Genomic DNA, 18,287 nt, shown 5'->3' with positions numbered 1-18,287 from the left:
ATTATTATGGTAGTTTCACTGAACACTGTTGGATTGGACATGGATGTCTATCAGTCTCAGACTTACATTACAAGACGAGCACAAATGCAAGAAAAATAAATACAATTATCTATTCTAAAATGACAATTTTTAGTTAAATTTGCAGTCTCTTAACAACATTCTACCAATCACAGTATGCAGCAATAAATGAATAAATAAAAATAAAATACAATAAAAAATTACAAATAAAATAAAATAACTGACTTATAAATATTTGTGGTGTGTGGCAAAATATGTTGACAATAGTATTTGATGATAGATGGCTAATACAAGTCACTGTATACAACGCTGATATTAGCATAAACTATAGTCGTATTTGCTTGTCTATAAGGCTACTCTATAAAGCTCTATAGAGTGGATTAATAATTATATGAAAATAAACAAGGATATATGTGAACTCTACAGTCCGTCATGTTAAAAGCGGGTCGTGAGTGATGTTGAACTTTGACTAAACACACTGTACTAACATACAGGAGAGTCAAACATGTTTGCTTAGCAAGCTCGTCCTGTTTAACACATCTGAGCACATTCCAAAGTCCATAAAATCAAATTGCATATTGTATTTTAAACAGTTTGAATATTTTGGAAGTGAAATATGAAAGGTGAATATGGATTATTGAATTTTTACTAATGAAAATGTGTTTGAAATGTTTTGAATTGAAATATTCACAGCTTAAATTCTCAACCATGTTGAATTTCAGCCCATAAATATGCAAGCATGGATAATGCAATGCCTATTGTTTTTTTTTTTTTTTCAAGTACTGAAATTCAACTGGCTTTTTTGTTTCAAAAACATTTGGCATTATTTTACTTCCATACCCAAACATCTGAAGTTAAAACACAAGGTTTGGTCAAATGTTGGCGATATCCACTAACACTTTCCAAATCAAGCCGTTGTATCAGGACAAATAAAGTGAGGTGTAGATTCAGGTCAAGACCTAGACCTAAACGAAACCTAAACTGTGTCTGAGTTAACTTTAGTAGACACATTTGGCCTTATTCGCATGCATACTAATGCAGATGTCCTTTGTTGAGAAGAGATGAAGGGCTGAAATCCATCTTGAGGCTCTTCGGCCCAACAGGGCTGGGCTGTAAAGCATCCAGCGATGGCTCGGCTCCGTTACACTCGCTCATTAATAATTCACACCGGTCGGAACACACACACTGACAGCTCTTGTGTCCCGAACATGAATAAGAGAAGTGCAGAACTCTGAAGACGGGAATGAGTTCACACGCGTTCCAGTAAAGCAACGGCTCGATCACATGATCCGTAAAAACACCAATCACTGCTGAAATATTAATAAATGGTTTTATTATATGATATCTGGCTGCTGAAACTCAGCTTTGCCATCATGGGAATAAGTTACGTTGAAATATATTTAAATAGAAAAGATTTTAAATTGTAATGTTTCACAATTTTACTGTTTTACTGTATTTCTGATCAAATAAACACAGGTGAGCAGAAGAGACTTCTGAAAATAACATTTTTAGAAATCCTTTATTATTCCACACTTTTGCCCGGTAGTCTGTGTGTGTTTAAATATACATACATTATATATACTGATACACACACACACACACACACACACACACACACACACACATCCGTCTGTCCATCCATCCATCCATCCAAGTATCCGTATATCCATCCATCCATCTCTTCATCCATCCATCCTTCCATCCATCCTTCCATCCATCCATCCATCCATCCATCCATCCATTTATTCATCCATCCATCCATCTATATTCATCCATCCATCTATTTATATTCATCCATCCATCTATTTATTCATTCATTCATCCATCCATCCATCCATCCATCCATCCAAGTAAGTATCCATATATCCATCCATCCCTGCATCCAAGTATCCGTATATCCATCCATCCATCCATCCATCCATCCATCCATCCATCCATGTAAGTATCCATATATCCATCCATCCCTGCATCCAAGCATCCGTATATCCATCCATCCATCCATTTATACATCCATCCATCCATCCATCCATCCAACCATTTATACATCCATCCATCCATCCATCCATCCATCCATCCATCCATCCATTTATTCATCCATCCATTTATTCATCCATCCATCCATTTATACATCCATCCATCCATCCATTTATTCATCCATCCATACATTTATTCATCCATCCATTTATTCATCCATCCATCCATTTATTCATCCATCCATTTATTCATCCATCCATACATTTTATTCATCCATCCATTTATTCATCCATCCATACATTTTATTCATCCATCTATCCATCCATTTATTCATCCATCCATTTATTCATCCATCCATTTATTCATCCATCCATCTATTCATCCATCCATCCATCCATCCATCCATCCATCCATCCATCCATCCATCCATCCATCCATCCATCCATCCATCCATCCATCCATCCATCCATCCTTTTATACACACACACACACACACACACACACACACACACACACACACACACACACACACACACACGCGCGCGCACACGCACACGCACACACGCACACACACACAGGTCATTGAAAAACCCACATCGCTCAACCACAAATAAATTATACAAAAGACATTTCACAAACAAATGGTTTGGAAGAGGAACATGTCGAGTCTGTAATGTTTTACACCCCTGATGTCGTCCTGTCCGAGAGGTTAATGCACGGTTTAAAGTCAACGGCGCAAGGGCCAAAACACACAAACCCTCAATCACACACACCCTCACATGCACACGCCGTGCATTAAAGATCAGATGATAGCGCCACACGCTCTTCAGGGGTTCAGCGTGTGTATCGCGCTCTCCTCAGACATGCATGAGTCCATGTAGCAGGTTCAGTCAGGCCTGCCAGACGCTGACAGACACAGAGTCTGAGATTACAGCGCTCGCTGATCGCCTCGTCAGGTCTGGACACAGGTGAGTTATGTAACAGTGACTCTGTTATCTACCGGCAGAGTCACACAAAACCTTCAACAGCCAATAAAGAAGTAAACTGATCATTCGGAGCGTCAGGAGATCAAAAAGCAAAATCAAGTCTTGTTTTTTTATGGAATATTAGTTTGTTAACTTGTTTTCCGCCTAAATAAAGGCTCTACTGCAGTTTCCGTCAAAATAAAAGCTCAGAAATTTAGGACAAAACTACTTATGAAAGTTCTATTTATTTTTCAGTGGATTTGTTTTACAATATATGGCTATTACAGTCATAGGAATAATATTATAACACTATTATTATTAGTATTATGTGTTGTAATGTAGGCCGAGACACTATATCACAACTAAAAAGAGGTTTGAGTCCCCTTTAAAGTTCAGGTACAAGTCAACGCACTGACTTTTTCTTTGTTCGATTTGAACACTGAATATGGATTGGAGATTAGTCGAATAGATTCAAATGGTTAATGTAAGAAGTAAAATATTGTACAAATAAATAATAAAAGTAAAATACTCTCTAATAAAATTATTTTTCCACAATGTTTGTCACTAGATGAAAAATCATATTCAAATGCCTCAATATTCATAGACAGCTATATTTAATACAGATGGATATTTATACTAAACATTTATCAAAAATGGCACGCAGTGACTTCTGCGAATATTTTCTTTTGACAACTTTAAATGATAACAAACAAATCATTGAATCACGAGTTACGAATCAAGACTGACAACTTGAACTAAATCACAAAAATTAATTCAACAGCCTGATCTGAAAACATGTAATGTGCTCTTAATGACATACAACTGAATAGACAAAATACAAAGTGCAGATTGTCATCATATTTAATATATTGCCCAATTTTACCGAATCACAACACTAAAGGGATAAAAGATAAAGGAATTAAAGAAGCTGCAGAGGAGCAAGCCCTGAAATGAACTAAACATGCATGAAACAGAGGCCTGGCCGTCATCCAGTCACCTCATACACGAACAACGATTTAACAGCAGAGAAAACAAGGGGAAGACCACAGAGAACAGAGAGGATGATGGGATGAATACTAATGCAGAGAGAAACAGAACCTGAGCGTTATATGTGACTATACTCCACCGTTTAAAACATTAATACATACATAATTCATACTTTTATTCAGTATGGACACATGCAACTGACAGACATTTATAATGTTACAAATTATTTCTAATTTCTAATGAATGCTGTTCTTTGGAAGTTTTCATTCATCAGAGAATCCTGAAAATAAAATGTATCACTGTTTCCACAAAAATGTTAAGCCGTTTTCAACACTGGTAATATCCAGAAATGCTTCTATTATAACGATTTCTGAAGGATCATGTGACTCTGAAGACTGGAGTAATGATGCTGAAAATTCAGCTTTGATCACAGGAATAAATTACATTTTAACATATATTTACATAGAAAACAGCTATTAAAAATGTTAATAATATTTCACTATTTTTAATAGTTTCTATTTTTAATTTTTAAATCAATGCAGGCTTGGTGAGCAGAAGAGACTTATTTCAAAAACATTAAAAAAAAAAAATCGTACTACTGACTGACCCCAAGCTGCATAGATATCACTGGCCAGGACTGAATAATATTATTGACATAATATTATCGGCTCAATAATATTATTGCAAGTAATGAAGAAACATGGAGTATGTGAAAAAGGGCTTGTTATTGGGGTTTTGTTAGATGCAAAGAAAATCAGAACTATTTTATTTTAAAAAAATAGCTCTTTGTCATTATCATTAAGTTTTTTTTAAATGTGAATGTGTTAAATTTTTTTCAAATAATTTTCATGAAGAAAAAAAATATCCAATTTTCTTTTTTCTTATTGAAAGAAATTCTTTTTGAAAGAATTTATTTTTTTTTTGATTATTATATTTATTAATATATAGATTTTTATAAAAATCTATATATGAATAAATATAATAATAAATTTTTTTAATGACATGTTTATTCAGGATCAACTTTTTTACGGCTACTCTACATCAAAAATACTTGTAAATATCGATTATCAGATATATATTGGCTAGGCCAGAGAGGAGAAGAGAGGAGGGCAGCGATGGGAGAAAAGAGGAGAAAAGAGGAGAAAAGAGGAGTGAGTGTGTGTGCACTATGATTTTTATTTCTCCACTCGTGTGTATTAATGCGCTCCCCATGAGACGCTGCAGGCGCTCGTAATTATAGTAGCACACAAATCTGGGAGGACGCACACACACACACACACACACACTTGAATGTATGATACACTAGCAAAGCAAAATAAGTCTTATCCTTCAGAAGAAGAGCACAGTCATAATGGCTGTTTGCTTAGTGCACTTCTCTGGTTTAAAGACACGATACAATCACAACAAGATGAAATGCATCAAGCAAGTGCAATCACTGTTGGATTGTGGGATTTACAAACGCAGACTCCTCCCAAACTCAATCCTACATTTAAAGATGGGTGACATTTTTATTTCTCTTTTCTCAAACAAACAGTTTACCCATATATGACCCTGGACCACGTCACCAGTCTCGAGTCACACGGGTTTATCTGTGGCAATATCCAACAATACATTGTATGGGTCAAAATTATCCATTTTTCTTTTATGCCAAAAATCATTAGGATATTAAGTAAAGATCATGTTCCATGAAGATATTTAGTAAATTTCCTACCGTAAATATATAAAACATTTATTTTTGTGAGTGAATGCAGCACAATCGTGAACAACTTTAAATGAACTCGCTCTTTAAAGGATTTTCTCAATGTTTTGATTTTTTTTCACCCTCAGATTCCAGATTTTCATCTCAACTAAATATTATCCTATCATAACAAACCATACACCAATGGAAAGCTTATGTATTCAGCTTAAAGAAAGCTTAAAAATTGACCCATGTGACTGGTTTTGTGGTCCAGGGTCACATATATGAAAATGAGATAGACAGCTAGGATGGATGGATCACAATGGACGACTAAGGTTTACTTGTTTACCTAAATGTTATCAAATATGCAGTCTTGATATTTTTAGGTAAAACCCCCTTCAGGAAATGTATTTTTTGTGAACTGTGATTCATAATGTTTAACGCAAGTTATGTAAGTAAAATGCATTAAAAAAATCTAGTAATAAACAGCGATGTTTGATTGCAAATAGGCCTACCTTTAAAAAAACTGTAATATATGACAAATGTCATGTGCATTCTTCTGTGAACATTTCCTGAGTAATGAGGAGCAAACGGGAGCAAAATACAGTATCATCCCTGAAATAAACAGTTTGAGTTGATAGAGATTTGAGCTTACCAACTGCTGTTTTTAGTTTTCTGAGCGATTTTTACATAGAAAGAATGAACAAATAAATAAAAATAATAAAAAAATGTAATCAATATAACAAAGAAATTTAAATAACATAAAACTAAATGTAATTCAATATAAAATAACTATGACTTAAAAATAATTTAACTATATTGACCAGCCATCCATTAAGGCTGGCTTTTAAAGGGTTAGTTCACCCAAAAATTAATATATCTGTCCTAATATACCTAATAAATTCTGTCATTAATTAGGCTTACCCTCATGTCGTTCCAAACCTGTGAGACTTTCGTTCATCTTCAGAACACAAATGAAGATCTTTATGATGAAATCTTTGGTTTGGAACGACATGAGTGTGAGTAAATAATGACAGAATATTAATTTTTGGGTAACCTAACACTTGAATGTGTTCATCCGGTCTCACAGAGCTGAACTGAACCACTCATGGATCTGCTTGCTGCATAATTCAAGAAGATCTGTCCTTGAAGGGCAGCCAGTGAAGTGTGTGCTGTTAGCGTTTGAGTTCACTGCTCAAGCCCTGCAGAGAGAAGAGATCGCTTCATTACTGAAATGTCACTCCACAGGAGGAAACACACGCTGAGCTGAGGGGGATGAGAGGAAACACACGAGGTCAGAGCGAGCGATGGTCCTGGAGGTGGACCAGCCTTCTCTGAAACTGATGGATTTAGTCTAATGCACAAAGACCCTTTAAACACCCCGTGAACTGGCAGTGAGCGCCATCGCTTTTCCTTTTTTTGGGAGAAACACACCAAAAGGCTCATCCAATAACCTTTAGATTACATCACAACTAGGAAGGGATACTATTCCGTTTAACTGAACAAACATTTGCAGGACAGGATGATTTCAGCAATAATTTTGCATTGGTTTACTGTAGTAGGAGAAACTAATTAATTTTTTTTCTTCTAATTTGTCGTCAACTTTTAGCTGTCGCATATATGTCCTAATAGCCATGGCATAGACATGGACTGAAAACCAACAAACTACAAACCAATGCGTTTTATTTCTTTACCACTAGTGCCGGTTTCCCAAACTGGGGCTTGTGAGTTGATGAAAAGCTAAAAATTAAATAAATCAATGTCAAATTAAAATAAGTGAATCATTTTATATTAAATTAAAGGGGTGGTTGATTATGATTTGACTTTTCTAACTTTAGTTAGTGTGTAATGTTGCTGTTTGAGCATAAACAACATCTGCAAAGTTGCAACGCTCAAAGTTCAGAGCAAAGGGAGATATTTGCTTTTAAAGAAATCGCTTTTTAAGGACTACAACAAACGGCTGGTAGAGACTACACCACATTCCTCCTGGGTTAGTGACATCACCAACCCTAAAATTTACATAAACCCCGCCCCCTGAACACGATTTATAGATTATCAAGAACATGCTAATCAATGACTAGAAGATAACTACACATAAACTACATAAATTCATCAACTAACCATTCAGAAATGCCCTGTTGCTTCTACATGTTGTCACTTCTTCTTGAGTCTCTCCATCATTGTCTGACTCCGGTTTGAACATAAAAGGCTAAAAGTTTTTGAAATCTCCAGAGCATGTGTGTGTGAGGTAAAAGGACACAAGCTGTTGAAGCTCCGCCCCCTGTGCCGGGAGCAGCAGCTCATTTGCATTTAAAGGGACAGACACAAAAACGGTGCGTTTTTGCTCACCCTCAAAAAGTGACGACTTTAACATGCTATATAAGAATATCTGTGGGGTATTTTGAGCTAAAACTTCACACACACTCTGAGGACATCAGAGACTTATTTTACATCTTGTGAAAAGGCATTATACCACACCTTTAAATAAAACTTGATATAAAAAAAAAATCATATTTAATTGATTTATCTGCATATCATGTGTGACCATTGACCAACATCAGAGAACCGTTAGTGAATATACAAATTTGATGTTAAATTATTAAAATATTAACTTAAAATCTCAAAAGAACTTCAAGATTTTTCTCAACAGCATTGTTGTGATTTTCGCATGAATGCAACTGGATTTACTCTGAAGTTGTAGGCAAAGATTACAAGAAAAATACTATTTCAGTTTTTCCACTTCACCATTTCATGTTTAATTCAATGTGTTACTTGCCGTTTCTTTTATTTATTTGTGAAGTTTCCAAGTAATTCCTAAAGTAAATCTTACACCCTTTTTTCCAGTGTACCGAGTTTCGGTGAAAGTCAACAGAACTGAAAAAAAGAAACAAGCGGATACAAAGAAATGGATGAATGGAGTTCTGAGAAAGACTGGAAGGAGGGAAACCTGAGTCTCCGTCTGGTATCTTCTGCTTAAACACATGATCTGAATGCCCACGTGTGCATCATTCCCTCTTGAGATTTAGAAATGCACCATAAAAATATTCTCTAGAGATCACTATCAGCATCTGCCATTAAAAACCCTTATCAGTCAGTATTTCACATTCACAGAGGACAAAAGAAGCTGCCGGCCGGACAACTGTGAGCCAGAAGAACGGGATATCAAGGTCTCTCTCGCATGAAACACCCAGACTCATACACATACATGAGTGAACCTGACAGTCGCTGTGAGCTTATGAAAATGAAACAGCAGAAGGAGAGGTTTTCTCCAGGATTACAGGGATGTGTCCCACATGTCAATTACATAAATACTGTTTCCCGTTTGCTAAACTCCTCCCTTTGTGATGACACTTCTGGGAAACGACATAACATGAGTGCCTTAACCATGAAGATGTTTTCTGCAAGCCAATTTTCATGCATTAAAATGTTTTATTGAAAAATATAACGTTTATGACTCTGTATTCTTGTACTAGTGCATATACACATGGAAATTATTCAACATAGTTTGAGCAAATGTAGTGAACGCTGTGTAGATTACATTAAATATTTACCTGAAACAATGGCATAAATTGGATTTCTATAGAGAGGTATTATTGGATATATTCTGTGCAGCTGTAGTGTAGTGTGCAGGAGACCCTCAGTGTCCTATTTGCATATGATTCAGTGGAGAGATTATATAAGAAATCAGATGCTGAATCATAAGAGGACACATGAGCATCTCGCTCTCTGCCGGTTTTCAATAAGTCTTTTTGCATTCACAAACCTGACAGATGATATTCTCGATTAGTCTTGCACGATATTGAAAAAAAAAAAACAGTTTCGCCAGATGACTTGATTAACTCTATCTGTAAAGAATTAATCATTCTAGAAGGATTGAGGTGATTTTGTATAGTGAATCTGCATAGAAAATAAACTAATTACAAGCATAGATGAATACAACAGAGCAAAGATACGAATTAAATAAGCAGTGCTTTATGTTTTTACGGCAAGTCTCACAGTATTCAGCTACAGAAGTTGAATAATCACATGTAAAATAACACTGCATAGTCTTCACTGAATAAATGAAATATAATTAATCTTTGTTAAAGAAGTGATTTTCTCTTTGTATTTTGTTGTTTGATTAAGATTAATGACAGAATGCATTAAATCACTAAGACCGAACGCATCCGTTTTCTTTCTCAATTGACCCTTCACAGGGAGTTTGATTGACAGGCGATCTGACCAATCACAATCCGCCGAATCCGCCATTTTTGTCCGACAAAGCAGTCAGGAGAGTTAGTAGATTAACTTTGGTGGATTTGAACTTAAAAAACGGAGTGTACTACTGACGTCTTTCCGCGGTTAAAACAACATTCCTTCTGATGTTCATTCATGTTTATTTGAGGCTATGAATGAACTAGAAGGAAGAGATGATCAGCTTTAACTGAGCGATCTGTCAGACACATTAAAGAGCCACAAAATGGTATTTATTGTTTAAATTTCTTTAAAAAAATGACCAAATTTGAAAAGTGAGACTTTGTTTCATTTCATAAGTAACCTGGTCTGTCCTGTCTGTCAGTGTGTTGTCAGTGTCCTCTCTCCTCCACGATTTCACTGTGTGAGAACATGGTGTGTGGCGTGAAAGAGGCGTGGCTTGTCGGACATAGCAACAGTAACTAAAGGGGGCGGGTCTTTGCGAACGGTCAATTGCCATTTAATGTGATAATATGCAGCTTTTTGGCCATTAGAGGAATAGTTCTCTCAAATCTCATTCGTCAGGATATCTGAACTGGATCACATGACTTCAGAGGACTCGGAATATATAGTGCACAAACATCTACTTTTACATAAAGTATTGCTTTAAATTGGGTCCATGTAAATTAGCCCTTGCGAAATCCCTCACACATTTGCAATCTCACGTTTGCTCGCGGGTGCCAACTATCCACTTTCCTTCCATCACACTTAAAAAAAAACAAAGATAATAGGTTGAGCTGGAGCCGAGAGGCTGCATTTGCTTAATTAGAGGTGCAGAGGAGGACGAGGAACACCCACATTTGCTAAATTGGAGAGAGTGACCTGTAACTGCACCCGTCTCGGTCTCAGCCGACTGATGCTGGACAGACAGGCAGCGTCTCATTACTCACACACGTCCACATTTAGATGCATACTTTACACAAATGCACAAATGCTTGGCCAATACATCGCAATTGTGTTCATGCATGTAAAACCGGTCATTAAACCAAATGAGGTATAATTCAAATAGCTTGCAATAAACATGCTCAACAAGATTCTCTACTGACCAAAGAAAACCTATATCGTATTTCATCTCTATATCACCCCTTATGGCAACGCTGAGAATTCAACCAACATCATTCTGAAAAATTGTGCAGCCATAACCCTATAAAACTAATATTGATACATACATGAGTCTCTAAGGGCCCTAAATGATCACAACGTCGCTGAAAAACCTGTTTCACACAATCTACTACATGCCTTCTGTCGTCTGAATGATTTAAAGCCCTTTTAAAAGTTAATCTTCAGCTCCTGGCTCACTGTGAAAAAGCTTTAACATAAGAATAAGATGCATATTGTCAGGAATATTTCAAGACACTTACTGGGACTGAAGCAATTTAAGTTTGCTTGATTATCCATACTGTAAATTTAAATCAAATATGATCCGTCATCAGCTTTTGAGAAAGGTTTATTTGTTCAACTCTCAATTATTGTATTGCACTGCATTATATGCTTTGAAACTATTCAGATCTTTGACCATAAAACTAAGCATTAAATATAATCTTAAGATATTACTGGAGATATAGAGTGACAGCTTATATTTTATGTAAATATCTGCTATACTGTTATAAAGATCTCATTGATTTACATCAGAATTTCATTATACTTTTTGGCCAAATAAATATCAGAATCTGCATTAAATTGCATATTTTCTTTAGTTTTAATAAAATTAAAGTGTTTTTTTTTTTCATAAACGCCCGATGCATCAACTGTGAAACAAAACACACATGCAAACTTTTGTGTATTTTGTCAAAGGGTTCAATAAACTGTTCTATAAAAATAAAAATAAAAGATTTATCTGACTATTATTTAATGTCAGGTTTTACGAGGTCAAATAAAACGAACAAAATCTAAAGCAAAGCTTGTTTCAGCAACACATCAGCTTCTTTACTTATATTACAGGCTGTAAACTTTGCTACATGATGCCAAAATAACTGCTGACTTCATGTTTCATGCTGTCAGAGTTTTCTGGATATGCAACCAAGCAGGGAAGAGCGGGGCAAGTTGTCACAATAGGAGCCTACCGTAAAATAACCTTTTATAAGGCTTACGAAGCGGATGAAATAGAAACCAACTCACAAAACGTTTGCCTCAAACCACTAAACTACTAAAATACCCCCCCTGTGAGTCTCTACTATACATTTACACTTAACAACACAGTATACAAAAACAAAACAGCGATTGCAAACAGATTTCGTCTATGCATCTAGATCTGCCAGCCTTGTTTAAGCAGACTAGAATGGGAAGATTTGTTTATATCCTCCAACAACAATCAGGCTGGTCAGTTTGTGATGTGAAAGCTTTGTTCCAGCCGGTGCATCTGCATCGAGACTGCGGGACAAGTCACATTCTTGGCAGAGAAACAAACAGGCTTCATCTAACTAGTGTCCTCTGTGTTCAATGGCCCATAGACGGCAGAGCTGCAGATGAAATACATACACACACACACATATATATATATATATATATATATATATATATATATATATATATATATATATATATATATATATATATATATATAAACACACGATAGATGAAGCTATGAATTTGGCCAATAGCTCTTTAGCCTGTAGGGACATTAAATCACTCTTAAAATAATAAAAAAATTATAATACTGGGTTGTTTCAACTCATGTTTGGGTCAAATATGGACAAGCCTTACCGTTGGGTTTAACATTTTAATTTAAACATTTAAACCAACGGTTAAGAATTTAAGACAACGGTCGGGTTTGTCCATATTTGACCCAAAAATGGGTTGAAACAACTCAGAATTTTTTTGTATAAATGTATTTCGAAGCCGTTTTGCGATTTAAAACATGTTAAAACAAGAAGTGGTGTTTGTAAAACAACTGTGTGGATATTTCTACATCACATCAGGCGAGCGATGATGATCACCCTCACTCGTCTCTCTCTCTATCTCTCTCACTCACTCACACACACATAAACAAACCGTTTAAACACGCAAAATATGTCAGCGTTCTTTCCACAAGCAATTATGAGCGATCGGACACCAAAACCAGGCAATATATAAAAGGAAGGAGTGAAATCCTACCGTTTAACTCGGCTGCTCTCCGCTCGACTGTCCTCGGATCTAATCCCGATGGTTTAATGCGAGTCTCGTGAGCGCACACGTCACTTCCTGTGCACCTGCACCAGCGATGGGATAAAAATAGATCACAAAAACGCGTTCCCATTCATAGAGTCGCGTCCTCGAGCCGATGATGCTGAATGTTCTGACACAAACGCGTGTAAATGTGCGGAATATTCATTTCTTATCGCGCATTCTTGCCTTCACTCGTTTTACTCACTAATTCTTAATTTATTACAGCTAGACTAAATCCACTCTAAACATTGTGCCCACTACAGTTATATTTTCCACATACACCATTACACACTTCGCTTAGTTTGTATTGTGCACAGTGTGATTATTATGGATGAGAAGTCTGATTCATTTGAGCGAACTGGTTCTTTCGAACAGTTGCAAAGAACCGATTCAGTGATTCTTTTGCGTCATCGCGCTATGTAGACACAAATTGCTGTAGTTTTTTTGTTTTTTTGTTTTATCAGTGTTATTGCAGCTATGATTCATCAAGATATGTATAACCTAAATATATAATGCTTTTACGTGAAATAAAAAGAGTCATCTCAGCTGATTTTTTTTGTTTTGCTTGTTATTTTATAATAAAATCCTGTTTATTAAAACCAACTCTGTTTCGTATGTGTTGATATAACTGAAAGGCATTAACCAGCAAAGTTAATCATTTGTAATTATTTTTGCTATTTGTTAATTAATGTAATATAATACTTTTCGTTTTACCACAAAATCCTCACGTTCATTTATAACGAATCGCACATGTGAAACCATACTGACCGATTCCGTCTCGTTCATGATGAAATAGTCTTTTTTTCCTAGATTTTTTTTTAATTTTTAGTGTCCTTAAACAGTACAAACATCAAAGCGTTAACACAGATTACTGAAATAATCGTTCGAGCCGGTTTTGTCGGCTAGTTCAACAAATTCATTGAAAAGATCCGACTCAAATGAATGATTCATTAGCGAATCGACGCCGCTCGTGTATATTGTTTTGTATGTAATGCGTGCATTGAGTATTGGCTTTATCACTTATGGTCAGGTATGTATGTTATCAATTTTCAGGGAATTTTTACACAGCATGTTTACTTAAAGTGAAAGCAGCGCGTGGGCTCTTTCAAAGCCGAAGGGCGTGGAACCGATACTGCCAAGAGCTCGAGCCACACGCGTCCACCAATCAGCGCGCGATCATCACATGCAAAGCGAAACTGTCCTAGATCGACTGCAGATCCCACAACAACACACATATACAGATGTTCCTGCTTGACAAACATGCACATATTCTTAAATATGCTGTAGTAAACCACATAAAATGTCGCTGCTACCTTACACAAACCACTCATATGTGTTGTGTGAGAAATAAAAGCATCGGAGGAGGAACCAATCTGCGTGTTTAGCCAATCAGAAACGCCCTCTGTCTGTCAATCATTTTGTTCTGACTCTTACAAGCCTTTTAGGAGCGGGATTTTTGGAAAGAGAATAAAATAATAATAATAATAATAAAAGAACGTAACTTACAGCATATAATTATAGCATATTTAATTTTCAAGAATGAAAACAGGGCCGATGAACAAACGTAAGGTTTTTTGAAGATCTAATAATTGTCATTTAATTAATTACATTTATGCATTTAGAGGACGCCTTTATAACAAATCTGTACGAACTACACAAGTAAACAAACAAACAAACACACACACAAAGAAACAAATACTGCAAAGTAGCCAGGAAAATACTGTAAAGTCACACATATTTATTGTTGCATATGCAAATATGTACGTTATTCATCATCAAATAGTTTGTTTTCAGTATTTTCTTAGTCAGTTGTCCTGTCTTAATAGTTTAAACAGTGAAGATATTTAGGTCACAAACCTGAGTCGCACTAACTTAAAAATTATATTGAAGACGCTTCATTGTTTGCTTTGCTTTTCTGCATTCTTTTCTAGTATTTAAGGCATTTCATAATTGCATAACTCTAAAATGCGGGTGAATGTTTTATGTGAAATACTGTCATCAAACTCGTCTTCCTGCTGACATCCCACAATGCAATGCTGCCTAATCCTCTTTCCGACCATTACGCCTGGTCAGCACTGTACTGTACATGTATCAATGGATTTTGCATTGCCAATTTGCCACATGAAGCAATATGTACAGATTACTGATTACATTTTTTACACATCCATTGATTTCATTTTTTGTACCACTTTTACTTTTCAGTAAGTTGCTTAAATATTTAATGTGAGTATTATTATTTAAAAAAAGCTGTGTAATAAGTTGGATAATGTACAGCCAACGGGTCCTTTTCGCAAAATAAAAGTCCTCAACGTCACTCTGCAACTGCACTATTGCTTGCATAAAGTATATATGTTCATGCATATATCTGTACAAATGAAAAACCTGATTTTTTGGTACCTGTATTTATATTCTAAAATGCTCAACAACCACATTCAAATTCATATTGACCCAAAAACTAAAACATATGTCCAAAATTGCTAATAGATACAACAATGCATTATAAAACACATTAATATGTGTGAAGCTAACTGTATGGCTTACGGACTGTACAGAAATCTGCATGAGTGTGAGCAAATGATCTGGAGTTCTTTGTTAAAGGCACAATTAAAGGCATCAAATGGAAATGCAATCCAAAGGAAAAACCTGGTTGAAAACAGTCACTATTCATGCAGTTCTGTGTGTTGATGTCAATGGCAGAGAAATTACACACCTTTAAAGACACGTAGAAGTGCAACAGTGTGTTTGCGTTCATCATTTTTGGTGTAGCATGTGTGTGTGTGTGTGTGTGAGAGAGAGAGCGAGAGAGTGTGAGTGTGAGTGTGTATGTTGTTCTATCCCGGTGGGGACTTAAACCTGAATGCACACACACTCATGGGGACGCGTGTCACTGTGGGCCTAAATTGTGGTACACACGCTTATAAATCATACAGAATGAGTTTTTTTGAAAATGTAAAAATGCAAAGAAAGTTGTGTGTGATGGGTAGGTTTAGGGGTCGGTTAGTGTATGTGTGTGTGTGTGTGTGATGGGTAGATTTAGGGGTCTGGTTAGTGTGTATGTGAGTGTGAGTGAGATGGGTAGGTTTAGGGGTCGGTTAGTGTGTGTGTGTGTGTGTGTGTGTGTGTGTGTGTGTGTGTGTGTGTGTGTGTGTGTGTGTTACCTTCTCTGTAAGCTGTCGGGATGCAGGAGTTGTGTAGTGTGTGTGTGTGTGTGTGTGTGTGTGTGTGTGTGTGTGTGTGTGTGTGGTACCTTCTCTGTAAGCTGTCGGGATGTAGGAGTAGTGTTGTGTGTGTGTGTAAGTGTGTGTGTGTGTAAGTGTGTGTGTGTGTGTGTGTGGTACCTTCTCTGTAAGCTGTCGGGATGCAGGAGTTGTGTAGTGTGTGTGTGTGTGTGTGTGTGTGTGTGTGTGTGGTACCTTCTCTGTAAGCTGTCGGGATGTAGGAGTAGTGTTGTGTGTGTGTGTGTGTGTGTGTGTGTGTGGAACCTTCTCTGTAAGCTGTCGGGATGTAGGAGTAGTGTTGTGTGTGTGTGTAAGTGTGTGTGTGTGTGTAAGTGTGTTTGTGTGTGTGTGTGTGGTACCTTCTCTGTAAGCTGTCGGGATGCAGGAGTAGTGTTGTTTGTGTGTAAGTGTGTGTGTGTGTGTGTGTGTGTGATGGGTAGATTTAGTGTAGACAGAATATACAGTTTGGACAGTATAAAAACCATTGTGTCTATGTGTGTCTTCCTGAGGGTAAAACGCGCATGTAATTCTTTGCTTCATCACGTAGAGCCTCTTGCTGGTATGGACACACACACGCGGTGCTGCTCACTTCCAACCACTTGAGCGGCTGATGAGACGACGCCGAGCTCTCAACCTGCAGCAAAAACAAAGACAGCTTGAGTCGCTCGGTAAACCCAACGAGAGCTGAAATACTGCCATTAATGCACCAATAAAAGCCACTTATAGAGCGCTGTGACTGCACTGAACATAAAACTGAACGTGCTTATGATGTTTTATGTCTATCGAGACATCTTGTATCAGAATCACCCTCCTCAGAGAGTATTATGAGATCCAAACATGTATTCAGTGTCTGCACTTTAAACTGGGAAATCCCACAATTCATTCAAAGCATTTGTTTTCTTAGCCACCGTCAAAATCTGCTAAGGGGTAATAATGAAACAGTTTTAAAAAGAGATTTTCCACTATTATTTACAACAGGATCAGCTATTTCATGGGTTTAAGTCCCTCTATGGTGAAAATCCAGCTTTTAATGTAGTTTATGTGTCTATGTGGTGTTTTTAATCTGCTTTAAGACAAAGCATGTGTAAATTCAAAAGTCGACAGCATTGCTGAGTATTTCCTCCTTAAAACTGCAGTGAACCAAAGACAGTCTCAAAAACACGCTTTGAAATCGCTGGTGTTTCTGACGTCACAAACTTAAATTTGACTCTCATGAGCATAGATTCAGACACTTGACAGGTGATTTTTATAAAATGTAGTTTGATCATTATCTTCTCGGCTGTTTAAAAGATTAGGGCAATTATCAAAGTTTGATAAAATGTTGATGCTACATATTTACATGATTTGTTACATTTAATTACCCCATGCAGATTTTAAGCCATATATATATATATATAAATATAAATATATATAAATATATATATATACATATATATACATATATATACATATATATACATATATATACATATATATACATATATATACACACACACACACACACACACACACACACACACACACACACACACACACACACACACACACACACACACACACACACACACACACACACACACACACACACACACACACACACACACACACACACACACACACACACACACACACACACACATCAGGGTCTGATTAACACATCATGGTTTACAGTCCACCTGAGAATATTTACTTGCCTAAGTTGACTTTGACAATTTTATTTTATTTTTGTTAAAATCACTGAGATGAAGTGATATTTTCTGCTCACTATGCGGTTTAGCTCTGCCATCAGCGGACTGTGTTTGTCACAGTGAAGTGGGATGATGGTGGTCTCCACCCAGGCATTATCAGTGTTCCTGCTGTCATCTACATAACCCTTATACACCTGCATTAGAGAAGAAACACACACACATCTGTTTAGCTTTGTGGAACTTTAACTCAAAACAATCAACTGGTGCAACTGGTATTTCAAACATGGGAAAAAAGCAACATGAGTATTAACTTTCCCCAAAAATGCACAAAATGTAATAGTGGACTCACACAAAAGTAACGCTTCGAGCACGCAGGCTCATC

The 18,287-nt window shown here is 36.5% G+C and overlaps 2 protein-coding genes across 6 annotated transcripts in view; both read right to left on the bottom strand.

Moving 5' to 3' along the window:
* The window catches only part of map3k13 (mitogen-activated protein kinase kinase kinase 13), a 79,024-nt gene extending 65,983 nt beyond the window's left edge, over positions 1-13,041 (bottom strand). For both annotated transcript variants that reach the window (XR_014030327.1, XM_081368260.1), the window contains exon 1: positions 12,949-13,041. The gene's annotated coding sequence lies outside the window, so the exon portion shown is untranslated. The remainder of the gene's footprint in view (positions 1-12,948) is intronic.
* A 1,683-nt stretch (positions 13,042-14,724) lies between these two features.
* The window catches only part of trpm2 (transient receptor potential cation channel, subfamily M, member 2), a gene marked incomplete at its 5' end in the record, with an annotated part of 61,435 nt that continues 57,872 nt past the window's right edge, over positions 14,725-18,287 (bottom strand). For all 4 annotated transcript variants that reach the window (XM_081367663.1, XM_081367666.1, XM_081367664.1 and 1 more), the window contains 2 exons: positions 14,725-16,851; positions 17,983-18,099. In XM_081367663.1, the coding sequence (XP_081223789.1) occupies positions 16,708-16,851; positions 17,983-18,099 (261 nt within the window). In that variant the 3' untranslated portion in view covers positions 14,725-16,707. The remainder of the gene's footprint in view (positions 16,852-17,982; positions 18,100-18,287) is intronic.

This window comes from Scardinius erythrophthalmus, assembly GCF_964197995.2.
Source record: "Scardinius erythrophthalmus genome assembly, chromosome: 6".
Lineage (NCBI taxonomy): Eukaryota > Metazoa > Chordata > Actinopteri > Cypriniformes > Leuciscidae > Scardinius > Scardinius erythrophthalmus.
The sequence above is the reverse complement of the archived record's forward strand: the minus strand, read 5'-3'. Positions and strand labels throughout refer to the sequence as shown.